Below are 18,341 nucleotides of genomic sequence, written 5' to 3'. Positions count from 1 at the left end.
TTGTCTCCACATGTATGCACATGAATAAAATGTAAAAAGTGCCCAAACTCAAAACTGCTTGGGGTCTCTATATTTTTGCAATACATAAGGAAGGACAGGATATTCAGAAAGAGGCCTTCTAAAAGTCATCAACTTCACACAGCAATGCTGTTTTTAGAGTATACAGCTCTGGTTTTAAAAAGGCATCGTATGTGGACAGTGCATAATGTCTTGTATTTTCTTTGCATTTTGGTAGTTGTTTGGCTTTAAGCCCACCAAGTATATGTGAATAGAAAGACATTTTTAACGTGTGTGTATTGTGAAGGCTTAGGGCATCTAATAGAATCCATGTGTGGAAGAAGCTAAAGACAATTTGTATCTAATCAACATTTATATTGAGTTGCTTATTGCTAATATAGATAATGTTGGGGGTGGGGAGTTTAGAACCAGGAAATTGCTTTAGTTGTTGTCTCAAGAACTTCATGTCCCATGGTGGGACTCATGTCTCTAGCTGCATATGCAGCAGAGGATGGCCTAGTCAGCCATCAGTGGGAGAAAAGGCTCTTGGTCTTGTGAAGGTTCTATGCCCCAGTATAGGGGAATGCCAGGGCGAGTAAGTAGGAGTGGGTGGGTTGGGGAGCAGGGAGAGGGGATAGGGGAGTTTTGGAGAGGAAACTGGGATGGGGATAACATTTGAAATGTAAATAAGGAAAATAACTAATTACAAACAAAAAAAAGGAACTTCGTGTCTAATCTTTAGAGTACTGGAAATAGGAAAAATAGGATAGTAAGCAAGGTAAGTAGGCCACTGTTGAGCATCCAAACACATTTCCTTGTGAGATTTTAGACTTCTGTGAGGAAGCATAGGTATTTTCATTGTGTGGACATAGGATAGGTGCAGCCCAATGGGGCTGAAGAAGGAATTCGCTTCTGGAGGGGAGGAATAACTGGTAAGTTAAAATGAACACAGTGCATGGTCCTATGGTCTTTGATGTGGTCCTCCACTTACTATGGGTTACTTTGATATTCTGCCATTCTGTGTGTAAGGGATGAATTGTCAAATTCAATGACTCAGTAAATAAAGTTCTGGTGGGAGCCAGCCACTGATTGTTTGAAAACTCACTCCCTTGTCCCTTTTGTGTTAGACAAGCATTTCATTTTGGAGGCATTGTGCTAAAAGCATTAACAATTAGTTTCAAATGAAAAAGTTCCAGTCTAGTAGTAATTTCTCTAGAGTGGATTCTCAGCAATGCAATGAAGACTATACTTAAGAATATATTTTACATCTACATGCTAAGCTTTAGTTCTACACATACAACTTACCAGAAATCATTTGACACTGGCCATGCTTAATAAGCTGGGTATGTTTGGTTCCAAGGATATGTATTTTCTCACTCTAAAGACAGATGACATAACTTTTGAACCTAAGAGGTAGTCCTGGATCCTTCATAAAGAGCTTACATCATCAGCTTGGGTATGAGGGCCTGTCTCAAAAAACAAAATACTGAACGTGAAACAACTGACTTTATTCAGTGTTATAAAAGTCTTAAGGAGCAGTGATGTGCTCTCAGAACATGTCAGTAAAAAACATGATCTGTGAAAACATTGCTTTATATGATAACACTTTCTAATGTAATAAACATTCTCGATATGAAGATAAGAGGTAAAATTCTTGCTTAACCAACAATCATCTTTTATAACAAATATTGGGAAACAGACCAGTTTAAACATAGGTCATTGGCTAAAAAAAAGTGCTCATTCAGGTTTACTGTGAAATGTTTTTTGTTTTTCGAGACAGGGTTTCTCTGTATAGCCCTGGCTGTCCTGGAACTCACTTTGTAGATCAGGCTGGCCTCGACCTCAGAAATCCACCTGCCTCTGCCTCCCAAGTGCTGGGATTAAAGGCGTGCGTGCGCCACCACTGCCCGGATTACTGTGAAATTTTTAGGTCAATTTTTTTTTAACTGATGGCTTTATTATTGTCCTCAGTCCAGCTGTTGTCCCCCTCCCAGTCCTTTCTCCCACAGTTCCTCATTCCATTCCTCCTCCCCCCTGTCTCCAAGAGGATGTTCCTCCACCCCACCAGGCCTTTCTACTCCCTGGGGCTTCTAATTTCTCCAGGGTTAGGCACCATCTTCTCCCGAGGCCAGACCCAGCAGTCCTCTGCTGTATATATCAGGGGCCTCAGATGTGCTTGTGTATGCTGCCTGGTTGGTGGTGGCTCAGTGTCTGAGAGATCTCGGGGGTCCAGGTTGAGACCGCTGGTCCTATGCTCTCCTCAGCCTTTTCCAGCCTTTCCCTAAGTCAGGGGTCCCTGACTTCAGTCCAATGGTTGGTAAGTATCTACAGCTGTCTTAGCTGCTTGTTGGGCCTCTCAGAGGACAGCCACGCTAGGCTCATGACTAAGCACACCACAGCATCAGTAATAGTGTCAGGCCTTGGAGCCTCCTGTTGAGATGGATCCCAAGTTGGGTTGGCCACTGTTCCCAACCCTCAGTCTAAAATTCTGACCCAGAATTGTTCCTGTCTAAACTGCAACTACAAAACTGGAGAAGAAATGTCAATATTCTTTAGAATTTTGTAGTATTTACACAACTGATTTAAGCATGTTTCCACAATTTATTCACAATGTCTCCAAAGTTTGAGTCAAATGTTTTGCTGAAACCAAAGCACTACATGATTGTGTTCCTGCCTTCATCTCCATTAGTTTAATGAAATATGAGGGGCCATGATTCTTTGGGGAAGTTTTCAGTTAGCCAAGTAAGATATATTAGTATTTTTTCCCCCATAAGAATAGGCTAAATGCTAAGAAATATTTTCTAAATGCCAGTAGATGTGTGACATAAGTATCAGCTCCCCCCACCCCCCACCCCCCAAGGACTGAAGGAACAAGATTGTGAACAGACAGACAGAGCACATTGATTTTCAGTGTAATCCCCATTTAACATGACAATTATCAACCACTATGCATACAGAATCAGAGCTGCCAGCTTTGGGGTATGGTCACCCCTGAATTAGAGGTCATTCCTGTTCTGTCTTGGCTTTCTTGGCACCATATACCTCTGCATGTGGAGAGGGCAGGTACAGATTGGCAGGCAGATTACACTGAGAGCTAGTGCTCCTAGCAGCAGTGTAGTGGGGCACCCCAGTCATGCAGAAAGTCTCAGAAGTAGAGACCAACATTTTATGTCAAGGTTTTAAAAGAAAACCAGCAGTGCCTCAGGCCATGAGGTAGAGGGATCCTGACAACACTGAGGCTCCAGAAATCAAATGTACCAATAGTTTATAGGTCCAGTTGCAAAGTCATAGACCCAGTAACAAGAACTGGAGTACAGGAATAGTGACTGGGATGCAAGGGGAGCATGCATCGTCATTAGAGTGAAAAGGCATTAGGCGTCATTAAACCAATGCTACTAGGTGTTGCCAATCCTGACTTCTGTTGGCCTTGGGGGAGACTTGCTGATTCTCTGATTTAGGTCGAAAGTGGGATGAGGGAATGGATGGTACACGAAACAGATAGGACTCATGGGGCCCCAGGGATTGTACAGTGCAGGAAGGAGCTCTAGGGTCTGTTCGATAATAAAGCCCATTCTTCCTCACAGCAAAATGCGTACACCACCACCCCCCCACACCCATGTTCTACATATTTTGTCTTTGTTCTTTGGTACCCAAATAAACTACTGGTTTAAAAATTAGGAGGTTTCTTACTTATTTCATCCCACAAATGAAGGACAAATGTTCAACAGATTTGACCACTGGGCACTGTGTTTTCCTTGACTCCTCCATTGCCCTGAGATCTGCTTAGCACCCCCTATTATAGATGCTCCATGTACAGCAGCAGCATCTGTCTTAGAGAGGCTACACAGTCAGACCATCTGGAACGGAGAAAGAAAACCAATGAATCAAAGATACCTGATTTATGCTTTAAAAAACAAAACAAAACAAAAACTTTTCATGATTGTAGTGTTTCTTTAAAATTGGTTCTTGGGTATTCATATACCTGAGGCTCAGGTCACCTCATAGTTGGCTCATATGTTCGCCCAGTAGACACTGGGTCTGAACTCTGTCGAAGAAAACATGCAAAATGTTGTTTTAGTGTGTTTACTTCACCTGTTCACAGGAGGCGCCTGGCAGGTGTCAGTATTTGCTTTTGAGCATCCTGCTCTTTTGGGCAGCTTGCTAATGACATCTGTAAGTAATTAAACATATTTTATGTAAACCATAGTTTTCACATCTCTTTAGTTTTCATAAATTCCTTCGAAGTAAGAACAAACTATATATGGGAAACAGGCTTTCTTTTATGTGTGAAAACTTAGGGGCTCAGTAACTCATCCAAAACTATAAAACTTCCTAAATAGCCAAAAGCCTTAGTCCAAAACCAAAGCTTTGAAACTTTTTGATACAGTTTTCCTGATAATGTTGTATAGAATTCATCATGTACTAGGTCTCCTCCATCTCAACTCCAGAGCTGGATACCAGGAAATGGGACTGATTGCCAGACAAGTCTCAGGGCTACTGCACTTGTCTTTGTTATAGCCTGTGGTGAATACTCACTCCCTGCTAGTGTCAGGTCAGGGATATTGATTTGTTGGCTCTGAGAACTACAGCTGTTCTGGAGAGAGAGTGCAAGTTGTCAACGGTCATTGTGACTCTTGAATCATTGTTTCTGGCGTGGTGCTTATGTGTAGCTGACTCCATGCTGCATGTGAGCCAACTCCTATTAAAGAGTCTTGAGCTCCATCCCCAGATCTACCAGGCAGTTGAAATGGGGAGGCTGCTGCTGCTGGCTGGTGAGTGTGGCAGAGCCTAGCAATGACATAGTCCAGGAGATAGCAGTTTGTCATGTCTCTGGTGCCGAGCAGAGAAACCTGGGGCTTAGGGAGCTGGATTATGTGAATGTGGGGTAGAAAAAAAAAAAAAAAGAAAGAAAGAAAGAAAGAAAGAAAGAAAGAAAGAAAGAAAGAAAGAAAGGCACCCGTGGAGGAAGGGGCTGGGCAGTAGTTCTCCAACCTGGTGGTTTTCATGCTTGGGCTTCATCTTGGACCAGTTAATTTGAAATTTCTGATGAGAGGGCTATGATGTATATGTGCGCGTGTGCGCGTGTGTATATACTTTTGAATTTGTAGCCAGAATTGAGAATCACTGGCTGAGAGCTTTAACATACACTTCTAACCATCATTGTCCCTATGCAAAGCAGGTACATGTAGCATGTGATGTGCTTTAGCAAAGGAGCTTAGACTAGTTCCACTCTGTTAGCTTTGGAGGAGAGGAAACCAGTGACTGATGCATGTCTCATGTGTGTGTCCGCATGTGTACATGGTGCTGAGCTGGAGAGGGCACTTGCTAACTGGAGGGTGTGTGGAGCGTGCACTCTGCATGTGTGTATATGAATTTCTTTATTTCCTGCAGGGCTGGTTCTTCTGGTGAAACACAGTGATGGTAAGGAAACCACTTCTCCTCCAGAGCCAGGGAGATTCTCTGGCTAGGAAATCTCTATTCAGCGTCTCCTGAACCTCTGCCTGTCATGGCTTCTTGGCCAGAGGTTATTAATCCAGTACAATCCAACACAGGAATCTGGTTATTTGCTGTTCATATGTATCCTTATGTGCCAAGATCTACTCTTATGAGGCATTCTTTCTTCTCTGGAGCCTCAGCAAAAGGTCAGGATGTCTGGGGGCATGCATAAGCAGCTTTGGTGTATGTTTATGGGGGATATGGAGGCTGTTACAGTGGCCTGGTTGACTCACTCTACTGTCAAGAATCTGAGTTCCCTTCTTGCCCCACGATCTCTGCTGATTAATACTTGCTCTTCTTGCCAGGTACTGCCTACAAACTGGTGTGCTATTTCACCAATTGGGCACATAGTCGGCCAGGCCCCGCCTCCATCATGCCCCATGACCTGGACCCCTTTCTTTGTACACATCTGATATTTGCCTTTGCCTCAATGAGCAACAATCAGATTGTGGCCAAGAATCTGCAGGATGAGAACATTCTCTATCCAGAGTTCAACAAACTCAAGGAAAGGTATGTTAGATGTGTACTTGAGCTCTCAGATTTTATAGCTAGAAGGAAATTAAGCCCACAACTCTTACTACTCTTAAAATTTCCTGGTTTTTCTAATTCAATTTCCCCTCAAATGGGGATCTGAGTACCTCTGACATAAGAGCTCTCCATTGACCAGCCCCCTGAACTCCTCCTTGCCTTGATGACTTGCTAGTGTTGCCTCTTCCTGAGTGTCTTCACGCTCCTTTCTCCTGGGAAGCTTTGGCTCACCCTTTGAGCCCAGTTTTGAGGAGTTAATGCTGCTAATGTGCTTCAAAGAAGTCCTGAGAATCACAAATACTCAACAAATGTTAATGTTCTTGCCTCTTGCAACTGCCAGGCTGTGAGTTTTCTCCCAAGGGGAGCTCCTTAAACACAGAATAGTTAGGGCATACACAAAGAAGCTGATGCTCAGGAGGTGCTGAAGTGTTTCCTGTCTGGCGCCTGTGGGTTCCTTCTCTGCCCAAGGGAAGGTCTGTTATATTAGTAGAGAGTGATGGGCAGGTCAAGCTCCCAGGAAGTGGGATGCTTGTCTATGTGTTTGCTGTTGTGTTTCAAGCACTCAAAGGCACATAATCATGACTCAGTGAATATTTGTTGAGTAAGAAAACAAATAGCTAGAAATGTTCTAGAATTGTCTCTCTTTTATGGAAAAATTATGGGGACGTGGAGGAGCTTGGGCCACTTTGTAGAGTCTTGATGCTCAGAGCTGTAATGGTCTTTGGATTGATTAGTCTTCTCTATTTTCTTTTCTACTGTGATCTTCTCCACATACTTTCTCCTATTCTTTTCATATCCCCTACTCCATTCCCATGGTTTTCCCCAAAAAAGAAAAGTAAAAGAAAAAAGGAGCAGTGACTTAAGGTGTCCATAGCGTAGGGACCTGTTTACCCATTTTCTCACCTACATTCCAGAAACAGGGAGCTGAAAACACTGCTGTCCATCGGAGGGTGGAACTTCGGCACATCACGGTGAGCTATTCTGTTGTTGTCTTCTCTCTGGGAGATAGAGCAAGATGGGCTGAAAGTGAGAATAATGGTGTGTGTGTGTGTGTGTGTGTGTGTGTTCTCCAGGGTTGTGTGGAAAAGCCAGCTTGGATATAAGGGCAGCAAAGCCTGTATTGGTACTTTCTCAAGTCCTGCATTCAAGGGACCCCTTTCCACAGAGGGTCATAGGATTTTGGAAAAGAAGGTCCCATATGTGGTAAGAAAAGGCATAGGTAAACATGAGAGGCAATATGACACATTGAGGGCCAATAGTGTAGCACAGTGGCAGAGCACTTACTAAACATAACAAAGAGCCTGTGTCTGACCCTTAGCACCCTCTGAAAACACAAAACAAAACAAAACAAAACAAAACACAAGATCATTTGAAGCTACAAACCCATAGGAAGAAATACCAAGGAAAATAGACATCTGATGTGAAACTTAGTGCAAGAAATGAGTAACAGGTAAAATGAATCTCTAACTCTTTTTGTTGGAGTTTTGTCTCTGAAAAGAGAAGTTTTATAAAGGACAAGAAGAATAACCCCCCAAGCCTCACAGACCGTGGTTCTCCTCCATTTTCTGGATGGAGATGGCTATGCTGGAGATAAAGAAGCAACAGATGGTATTTTGGTGCTGTTGCAGGGACTCACAGCACACATCCCTCATTCAGTGGCTGCTCTTGTTAGTGCCTCCCATCCATACAATAGCGAAATAACAAAACATCTTCATATTCTCACAAGGAAAGTTTCCTTGCTTCCTAGCTAAGGTCTGGGGCAGAGCCTGCTTTCCAGCTGTGGAGGGAGACCTAAGAGTCTGGTGAGTATAGGATGCCCCTCGTGAGGGACCTCCAGGTGGGATGGAGGATTCTAAGTGTGAGATGACTGACAACTCGCTCTGTCTAACCCCAGGCCTCATCTTTGCTCTTCTGACTTGCTGTGAGCACAAATGAGATGCCACATGTATGTATATATGTGAATGTGTATATATGTATATATGTGTATATATATATATATATATATATATATATATATATATATATGTATATATATGGAAAAGAAAGCAAGATTCACAAGTACTAAATAATTTAAAAGGTTTCTTCCAGGTGTCTTCACCCCTCAAGAAGGCCCAGCTGATTGATGGCTAATAGACAATGGTACCCAGGTCCATTTTTTTTTTTTTTTTTTCCGAGACAGGGTTTCTCTGTGTAGCCCTGGCTGTCCTGGAACTCACTTTGTAGACCAGGTTGGCCTCGAACTCAGAAATCCTCCTGGCTCTGCCTCCCGAGTGCTGGAATTAAAGGCATGCACCACCATGCCCAGCACCCAGGTCCATTTTTAGTCTCTAGGTCTAGTTACTTTATAATCATTTTTCACAAGATTAATCTAGATTTGCTTAAAGTTCAGCTCCAAGAAGCAAGAATTATTCCTAAGTGTTTTGTTATGGAAAGGAGAGCAAACAAATGAATCAAACAAGCCAATGAAAAAAAGAGCCATGGGTGGGAGTTGCTCTTGAGAGCACACTGCCTCTTGTGCCAACCAAGCTTCTAGATGGGGGACACTGCGAGGGCCTCAGGTGAGCCTATGGTTTTGAAGACATTGCTTTTTGCCTTATGCTGGCCTCCTTGCAGGTTCACCACTATGCTGTCCACACTTGCCAACCGGGAAAAGTTTATTGATTCAGTCATATCCTTCCTGAGAATACATGGTTTTGATGGTCTTGACCTTTTCTTCTTGTACCCTGGACTACAAGGCAGTCCCCCACACGACCGGTGGAATTTTCTCTTCTTAATTGAAGTAAGGCTAATAAGCAAATGGTCCTACTTCTCCTTCAGGGTGGGTAAATGGCAGGGAGGTAACAAGGTTGGGGTAGGAGAAAGGAACAGAATGTCCTTTTACTGACATTTCCTGGAGGTGCTGAGTCCCCTTGCTATGGAGTAATTGCTCTCTGGCTGCTTCTGTCTGCGTCCCGATCTTTCCTCAGCTCTGTAGCCTAAGGGACACTTGGTCTCTGAAGCTTCCTGGCCTTGCTCAGGAATTGTCAGTCTGGATATGGAGTTTGAAGTCTGTTTTCTTTCCCTCTGTTAGCTCAAGTATCATATTGGTATGTGTCTGTCTTTCTCATAGACTTGGGCAGAGCCTGGATTCTCTTTCTGTCCCAGGCCTGGCTTAAAGAGTGTAAACACTTTCTGGATGAGGTTTTTCTCCCTGATTGGTTTGTTTTTCTGTGTCTTTCTTCTTAGGAGCTCCAGTTTGCCTTTGAGAGGGAGGCCCTGCTCACTCAGCACCCACGGCTGCTGCTGTCGGCTGCTGTCTCTGGCATCCCAAGCATCATCCATACGTCTTATGATGCGCTCCTTTTAGGAAGGTGGGTAGATGTTGCTCCAGGGTGGTTCTAGCATGGTCTGAGCTTCCATTTGCTTGTCTCCATGTTAGTGAGGTTCTAGGGTGAGTTAAGGAGTGGGGTAAAGAGCTAATGAGGTGTGGGTAGGAGTAGGTATCTTACCCATCCTTGGGGATTTCTTTTAAAAATCAGAATTTGGTGTTGTACTCTTGGCTTATAACACCATTGCCACAGATAGAGTCTTCTTCACGGCCTGTTGCTGGAACTCACAGATAGAGGGCCTGGCCTCTTTCTCTTCTGAACACAGGAATGGACATATTATATGCAATTAGGTAATAGTGTCAGAGGGCAGATGAGTCACAAGCAGTGCCAAGGAAAGCAAAACAGAAAGGACCATTCATACATTACAGAGCACATCTTTTTGCAAACGTTAACAAAACAAACAAAAATTGGTAGGTTATCAATCTTCCTACACATGCTGGCTCTGGACTAATTTTCTTGAATCACAATCAGTTATTTAGAAATAAAGAAACCAAGGTTGATGCAGAAAAAAAGAGGACAATTGCATGACAGGGAGGTGTTTTAATGTGGGAGGAAAGGAGAGACTCAACAGGGAAGACATCTTATTATGTTGTGTTGCCAGGTAACACTGGTTCTCTATATCTATATCTATATCTATATCTATATCTATATCTATATCTATATCTATATCTATATCTATATCTATATCTATCTATCTATATCTACATATATGTCTATATCTATATATCTCTATCTCTCTATCTCTATATCTCTATATCTAGAGAAGAAAGAGAGAGAGAGAGAGAGAGAGAGAGAGAGAGAGAGGTAGAGGATTATAAGTTTGAGATTAGCCTGAGTTACACAGGAAGTCCTAGGTCCACTGCAGTTATATAGTGAGATACCGTTATGAAAAACAGGGAGGGAGGGAGGGAGAAAAAGAGAAAGCGAGAGAGAGAGAGAGAGAGAGAGAGAGAGAGAGAGAGAGAGAGAGAGAGAGAGAGAGAGAGACTAAGTATTTATTTATGACATTGACCAGGTTAAATTAGATAACCAGTATAAACCCTTATGGCATGATACATGCTCAGTTAACATATGGCCATTATGATTATGAAAGTGTGGGTGCAAGTGGTTCCTTAACATCCATCTTCTTCACTCTTATCGGTTGGTACTGTGGTTTGATCATGATGGTTAAGGAAGACCGCTGCCAGCACTGTGTCAGGCCTGCATGTAATTGTTTTCCTGTCTGAGCTCTTTTTACCTCTCTCTATATATAGTCTTGGGATACATGGAGCTTGATGCACAGCTATTTCTAGCCAGCCATTCATTCCATCTCAAAGTAGTTGACATAGCCAGGGCAGGTTCATAAGAGCAAGGAACTTTGATGAACAACTTACAGCTACTTAGCCAAATAGTGCTGTGATGATATGAGCTGAGTCTTTAGTTAGCTTGGCATTCATATCTCCTGTTTCTTGCAGGCGTTTGGATTTCATTAATGTTTTGTCTTATGACTTACATGGAAGTTGGGAAAAGTTCACAGGACACAATAGTCCTCTGTTCTCCCTTCCCGAAGACTCCAAATCTTCAGTAAGAAAAGGGAAGGTCTCAGGTGATCCACATTTCCATGCTTGAGCCCAGGCCATTGGTGAGGCTATCTTCTTTCCACCTACAGGCATATGCTATGAATTACTGGAGAAAGCTTGGGACACCCACAGATAAACTTATTATGGGTTTCCCCACCTATGGACGTAACTTTCACCTCCTCAAAGAATCTAAGAATGGATGGCAGGCTGCCTCAATGGGACCAGCATCTCCTGGGAAGTACACCAAGCAGGCTGGCTTCTTGGCTTACTATGAGGTGATTAGAGAGCTTTGTCTCCGGGTTGGGAATGAATGGTTGGAGGAGACAGTAAGAACGTAGGGTTGTGGGGCAGGTAAAGTCTGAAGAGTTACAGCCCCTCCCCCTTAGGGAGGAGTGGAGATGCTGTAAGTGCAAACAAACTCTGCTTTGTGTTGGATCATGGGAGATAGTTTCTTGCTAATCTCATGAAGCATGGCTGTCCATGGTCTCATAGTTGAAAGAATGTTTCTTAAGGGCATGGCATGGTAGAGTAAAGAAACCTCAATTACACAAATGTTTAAAGTGTAACCAACCAACCAACCATCTAAACAACCAATAATCACCACCACCACCAACAGCAGGAAGCACCACAGGGACTGCCCTGGATGTTAACTTCTGAAGCACAGCTTGAACACCTGTACTTCTCTGTAATACTCAGTTTCTAGCACAACCCTGGGAGTTCGGTAGGTATTCAGAAGCCTGGTGGGTTGTAACTACCCATTTTTGCCCTGCCTCCAAGATCTTTAGATGTACTAGAAGTTCAAGGGCCAGTCAGATGGTTACCTAGATAGGGCAGCTTAATCTGAGAACTTATGGACACAGGAGAGACTTGTTTATGATGACAACACGACAAATGCAGGCCTGGTCATGGGTGGGCTTTGTCTTAGTGTTGTTGTGCTTGACTTTGTTTTTGGTGAATGTCACTCACTTTTCTATTTCTTTATAAAAATTAATTAGTTTTTGTTTTTACTGTGGACACTAGAGGAAGGGTTATAACAGAAGGGACAAAGTCTGAATGTCGAGGAAGTCCCTTGTGGACAGTTCCTTTTGCTCCCTCTGTGGTTTCCTGTCTCAGGCCCTGGTGAGAGGCTTTCCCTGAATTCTTTCTACTGAGCCAAGAAGCAAGTGTGTTTACTGGTGCCTCTCTTCAGGGCATTCATGGAACTCATGTGTCTTCCTGGTAGGTTTGTTCCTTTGTCCAGAGAGCAAAAAAGCACTGGATTGATTATCAATATGTCCCGTATGCTTTTAAGGGGAAGGAGTGGCTTGGCTATGATGACACTATCAGTTTCAGTTACAAGGTGAGCCACTTGTTCTTTTCTTTTCTGTTATTCAGATTCTCATTAGCTTTGATGGAATTCTCCTCCATTCATATTTCTCTCTCTCTCTCTCTCTCTCTCTCTCTCTCTCTCTCTCTCTTTCTCTCTCTCCCCATGATCATGTGTGGGGTAAGGGGGGTGTAAGGGAAAGGGGGGGAGGGAGAGAGCCCACATCCGGCCAGAGTTCCTCCTGTGCTCTGAGCAGGTAGACGCGGGAGGGCTGCCAGTCGCTTTCCACTCAGCCCTGGGTGAGCATCTAAGTCATTGACCCCACTCAGCGGGGGAGTGGACAAGGGACAGCCCCCAATACCAGGGTGACACCCTTGGACCTGGAGCTGGGGGAGATAGGGCAGAGGGAGAGAGAGGTTCCCACGCAGGCGAGAGTCCTAAGTCAGGTTCGTGGCTGGATCATGGGAAGGCCTTCCATTGGGAGATTAGAAATGGCTCATTAGGAGAAAGCCTATCCCATAGTCCAAGCACAGCAGGCCTTGATGAACAGTCTATGGTTTTAGAGCTTTATTGTAGAAAGGTAGGGAGAAAGAGAGAAGGTAAAAGAGAGAGAGAGACCGGCCATGACCAAGAGGAGACAAGGGAGAAAAGGAGAGAGAGAAGAAAGGCTAGAGTAAGAGGGAGAGAGCAAGAGGGAGGAGAATAAGGAAAGTAAAAGCTTAAGAGAGCTAGGATAGAGAGAGTAAGAGAGTGAGAGGAGAGAGTGAGGTGGGGCCAAGCAGGTCCTCTTATGGTGGGCTTGTTATCTTAGTGTTGCTAGGTAACTGGGAAGAGTCTAGCCTGAAGGTCAGAAGCTTAGGACATTGTCTATGTGACTACTAGCCACAGCTTCTCCTGTCAGGGCTATGGGGGTGGTAACTTTGACAGGAGTCAGGAGTCCAGGAGACATGAGGGAACGCCTTCCGTCCCATGTAGGTGGGAATTATCACTACTGGGTTTCACTGGGGTTCCTTCCACACCTTAGCTCCACTGGAGACTAGGCTGTCTGTGCATAGCCCATTGCACCACAATCATGCACACACATGTGTATTATACCAAGCATCCATGAATATCAGGGATTAGGAAAAGTTTAAGGTTCCCCAAGGGAGGTGTGAGCAAGAGGAGGAGACAGCTTTTGAGAGAGGCTCACTAGGATAGCTAGAAATCCTGTCACAGGTTTAAAGGAGAATTTGGGTAGAATAGGACATTTCTGTGAAGGATCTAAAATACTGTTTTAAAGGAAGTTTCTTAGTTGGTATGTGACTTGCAATTTGGAAGATTTTGGAGCCCAAAAGACCATCTCTTTTCCCCAGTATAAGTGGCATAAATAAAATTGAGTCTGACAGCTGTGTGTGTATGTGATGTGTGTGGTGTGGTGTGGTGTGGTGTGGTGTGGTGTGGTGTGGTGGTGATGGTGGTGGTGGTGGTATGTGTGTGTGTATGTGAGAGAGAGAGACAGAGACAGAGAGACAGAGACAGAGTGAGAGCACACACCACCATGAGAAGAATGTCATGTGTCTTCCTTAATTTCTCATCTTTGTGTGTGTGTGTGTGTGTGTGTGTGTGTGTGTGTGTGAAACTGAAGTTCAAAGATTCAGCTAGATTGGTTGGTTAGCAAGCCCCAGGGATTCTTGTCTCTACCTCCCCAGTGTTGGGATTATAGGCATACCCTGCTATGCTTGGGTTTTAAAATGTGGGCTCTGGGGATCAAACCTTAGGCTTACAGACCAGGTATTTCACCAACTGAGCCATATCCCTGGCCCATACCTGGCAGGTTTTCATAGCGATTTTAAGCAGGTGTTTCATGGTCCAGTTATTCCCAAATCTGCCTTTCCTTTGGAAATTCTGAGATACTTAATAAATGGAAAATCTTGGTTTATTCTACATTCAGTAGGTATTTCAAAAAGTCTAATTTTAGTGTGTTTTCACATGTGAACTTGCTATAAAATTGTAATTTTGTTAAACTCTAAGGGGCAAGGAAGGATCCAGGCATATGATAATGAGTGTCAGGACCAGGTGTTTTGGAGGAGTGGTAGATTGTGAGTATTGACAATGGTGGATACTGGAGTTTAGGAGTAGAAAGAATTCACAGTTCTGTTGTAGGTGATAGAGGTGGCAGGTGTTGGTTGTTCTTGACAGTTTGGGGTAAAAAGCAGTAGAGATAGTGGGGCACTAGTGGTGTTTCACTGTGTGTGTCTGTAACTCAAGCTCTAGAGAGCAAGACTTTGGCTATTAGGACTGTACTCTAGTTTAGGAATGGAAGACACAGAAAAGATGGCACATTAAAAATAGCAAATCACATGAACTAAGATATATGAATCTCCTAACATCAAAATGAAGTTCTCACCTGCTCATACCATGTGTTATGGGGAGGCCCTGGGACCAGTAGCAGAGTGGACTTGAATTATGGGACATTACTGTACCTTGCTGAGCTAGAGCTAAATAGAGGACATGAGGAGGTGAGGAGATGATTAAAGCATTTTGTGAAAGAATATCAGAGCAGAAAGAAAACCTTTAGGTCATTATGGGCACAGAACTACTTTTTAATGTTTTAGTGCTTCTGCATGGGCAAGCCAGTTAGCAAGGAAACAGGAAAATTATGCTAAACAGAAAGCTGCCCATTCACTTTCTCTCAGAGCCCAAAGACCATTACCTCCCTCAGCATCACTATCCCCTGCTGTTTACATATAAACAGAATGAAAGAGTCATTCCAGTGGAGAGTTAGCTCTCTCTTTGTGGAGGGGGAAACCAGGTAATTCAGTCACTTGTATGAGTTCTCCATTTCATAATGTCCAGTCTGTTCTGTGGCACAAAAATCATGTACACACAGGAGCACATCTGTTTGTCACAGTGCCTTAAATTTTTTGATTTATTTATTTTATGCATGTGATTTTTTTTTCCTGCATGTATGTATGCACCACTAGCATGATTAGTGCTATTGAAGGTTAGGAGAGGGTATCATTTCTCCTACAACTGGAGTTACAGATGGTTATGAACCACCATGTAGGTGCTGGGAACCAAACCTGGGTCCTCTGTAAAAGCAGCAGATACTCTTAACAATTGAACTATCTTTCCAGCTCTTCACGCTGCCTTTTAGTTAAACAGGGTTGGGGAACCAATTCAAGTTGCTGTCTGGCTTCTTATTTTACTATAAATAATTTGTTTTCTAATTAAGCAACAACAACAAAACCCCAAAGTGAACCAAACCAAGAAGAAGAAGAAGAAGAAGAAGAAGAAGAAGAAGAAGAACAACAACAACAACAACAACAACAACAACAACAACAAAATAGCCCAAAAAACCAAAACCCCAAACTGAACAAAGGAAACCCAATAAACTTTATTTAAGTTGTGTGTAGGCATTTTTTGGCGCCCAAAGTGTTGAAAATACTATTTATTTTTCTTGAATGAGGTAACCAAGAAAGATAAGAGTCATATAGAATTTCTAAGATCCCACAGCTAATGAGAAGTAGATGCTAGAGTCCATGCAGATTCTAATCATATCTGCCCTCCTTCATTGCCTTCTACACAGTTGCCCTTTTCTGCTTTGTCCCCTGTACCAGACTAGATGTTGTTAGTAACTGAGTGTTACTTTTCAGGCAATGTATGTGAAGAGAGAGCATTTTGGGGGGGCCATGGTGTGGACACTGGATATGGACGATGTCAGGGGCACTTTCTGTGGCAACGGCCCTTTCCCTCTTGTTCATATATTGAATGAGCTCTTGGTGCAGGCAGGTAAGTAACTAGACCTGGAAACCAGACACTGGTGAGTCCAATCTGACAGGTCTAATTTCTTTGACTTGACATTGAGGGAAGATAGCAAACTTGAAGGCCAACCAAATTTGACCTCTTGTAGCTTTCCTTGCCTCATCTAAAACTGAAATAGTCTCAGACTCAGGACAGTATTATAAGAACTAAGTGAGAATTGGATGAATAGCATACTGTTTCATGGTTAATGTTCAAGGGACTAGAAAAGGGATACACACACATTACACACACACACACACACACACACACACACACACACACACACTGGCAGTTAGGAGATATAATGCAAGAGCTGAAATCCCTTAGAGAGCTAGAGATTAAGGCCAAGCCCTTACACTGGCTCTAATCTAATTGTTTACAATTTGCTGTCTAGTCTCCTGACCCGTGCTTTGTTTCTGATACCTTCTTCAATGTGCTGGACTGGCAGCTTCTTTTTGAGGTGTCAACAGCAAATCAGGCCTTGAACAACAGGTCTGGCTAGAGGTACTGAGGGAGGTTAAAATGAGGCTTTAAACAGGAAACCAAGAGCCTTCCTTGAATTAGGCACCAGAAATGCAGAAATCCACAGATGGCCCAGTTTGGGCCTACACTAACACCTTAGAGTAAGGGAACAGAGAGTTTGTGTGGTGAAATTTTTATCTTCCCCGCTCTGGGAAGTAAATCATGAAATCCTTTTATGAAGGGCTTTTGAATCCAGTTCCTCAACTTTGGAGTGGATTTAGTGTTGTTAGGAATTAATAAGAAAGGAAGGAAGAGGTAGAAATCTTACCTATTTTTTTTTTTCTGATGATTTTTCTCCAGAATCCAACTCAACCCCCTTGCCACAATTTTGGTTTACATCTTCTGTGAATGCCTCAGGACCTGGCTCTGAGAATCCGGCCTTGACAGAGGTATTGACCACTGATACCATAAAGATTTTGCCCCCGGGAGGAGAGGCTATGACCACCGAGGTCCACAGAAGGTATGAAAATATGACTACAATTCCTAGTGATGGATTTGTAACTCCTGGAGGAACAGCATCTCCTCGAAAGCATGCTGTAATTCCAGAAAATAACACTATGGCTGCTGAGGCAAAAACTATAAGCGCACTGGACTTCTTTTCTAAGACCACTACTGGGATCTCTAGGACCACCACTGGGATCTCTAAGACCACCACTGGGATCTCTAAGACCACCACTGGGGTTTCTAAGACCACCACTGGGATCTCTAAGACCATCACTGGCATTTCTAAGACCACCACTGGGGTTTCTAAGACCACCACTGGGATCTCTAAGACCACCACTGGGATCTCTAAGATCACCACTGGGATTTCTAAGACCACAACTGGGGTTTCTAAGGCCACCACTGGGATTTCTAAGACCATCCCTGAGATTTCTAAGGCCACTGCTGGGGTTTCTAAGACCATCGATGGGATATCTAAGGCCACCGCTGGGATTTCTAAGACCACCACTGGCATTTCTAAGACCACCACTGGTATTTCTCAGACCACCACTGGCATTTCTCAGACCACCACTGGCATTTCTAAGACCACCACTGGCATTTCTAAGACTATCACTGGCATTTCTAAGACTACCCCTGGGATTTCTCAGACCACCACTGGCATTTCTAAGACCACCACTGGCATTTCTAAGACCACCACTGGCATTTCTCAGACCACCACTGGCATTTCTAAGACCACCACTAGCATTTCTAAGACCACCACTGGAATTTCTAAGACCACCACTGGAATTTCTAAGACTACCCCTGGGATTTCTAAGACTACCCCTGGGATTTCTAAGACCACCCCTGGGATGACAGTAATAGTCCAGACACAGACAAATGAGGCAGAGACCACAGCCACAATGGATCATCAGTCTGTAACCCCTACGGGGATGGATACGACTCTTGTCTATCTAAAGACTATGACTCCCAGTGAGAAGGAAACTTCCAGGAAGAAGTCTATGGTACTTGAAAAGGCCACTGTTTCCCCTAGAGAGATGTCAGCTACCCCTAATAGACAGAGTACAACTCTAAAATGGGCAAGTTTGATTACTGAGGTAGAAACATACTCCCAAGATGGGTGAAATTGGTCCTCCAGCTCTATTGTCCTGTTCCTATGATATACTTCTTTCATTTTTGAAAAATGGCTTCACTCTTACTGATAGGAACCTTTTGTCAATTCAATTGCCCTTCTAACAAATCTTTCTCTTAAAAAAAAAGAAAACTCTGTTATGAATCAAAGATCATGAGCTCCATTGGTGGCAAATCTGAGGGAAAACACTTGTCCTTTCTTCTATGTGATAC

The 18,341-nt window shown here is 43.4% G+C and overlaps 1 protein-coding gene across 1 annotated transcript; it reads left to right on the top strand.

Moving 5' to 3' along the window:
• Positions 1-4,675: 4,675 nt before the first annotated feature.
• On the top strand, positions 4,676-18,121 carry Ovgp1 (oviductal glycoprotein 1). The gene is made up of 12 exons (XM_021159142.2): positions 4,676-4,769; positions 5,389-5,418; positions 5,799-6,003; positions 6,936-6,992; positions 8,635-8,800; positions 9,247-9,371; positions 10,844-10,952; positions 11,038-11,223; positions 12,171-12,287; positions 15,890-16,025; positions 16,860-17,395; positions 17,648-18,121. Exons 1-12 carry the CDS (start codon positions 4,676-4,678, stop codon positions 18,119-18,121), a joined length of 2,235 nt encoding a protein of 744 aa, XP_021014801.2.
• The last annotated feature ends 220 nt before the right edge of the window (positions 18,122-18,341 follow it).

The sequence above is a fragment of the Mus caroli genome, unplaced genomic scaffold (genome assembly GCF_978045245.1).
Source record: "Mus caroli unplaced genomic scaffold, Mus_caroli_1 scaffold_3, whole genome shotgun sequence".
Classification (NCBI taxonomy): Eukaryota; Metazoa; Chordata; class Mammalia; order Rodentia; family Muridae; genus Mus; species Mus caroli.
The sequence above is the reverse complement of the archived record's forward strand: the minus strand, read 5'-3'. Positions and strand labels throughout refer to the sequence as shown.

Excerpts from the sequence above, each read along its gene's own strand:
- Ovgp1 (XM_021159142.2), top strand. The coding sequence starts at position 4,676 with ATGCTGCATGTGAGCCAACTCCTATTAAAGAGTCTTGAGCTCCATCCC. Across the intron at positions 10,953-11,037 it reads CCGAAGACTCCAAATCTTCA|GCATATGCTATGAATTACTG; the intron begins GTAAGAAAAGGG and ends TTCCACCTACAG. Across the intron at positions 16,026-16,859 it reads TGAGCTCTTGGTGCAGGCAG|AATCCAACTCAACCCCCTTG; the intron begins GTAAGTAACTAG and ends ATTTTTCTCCAG.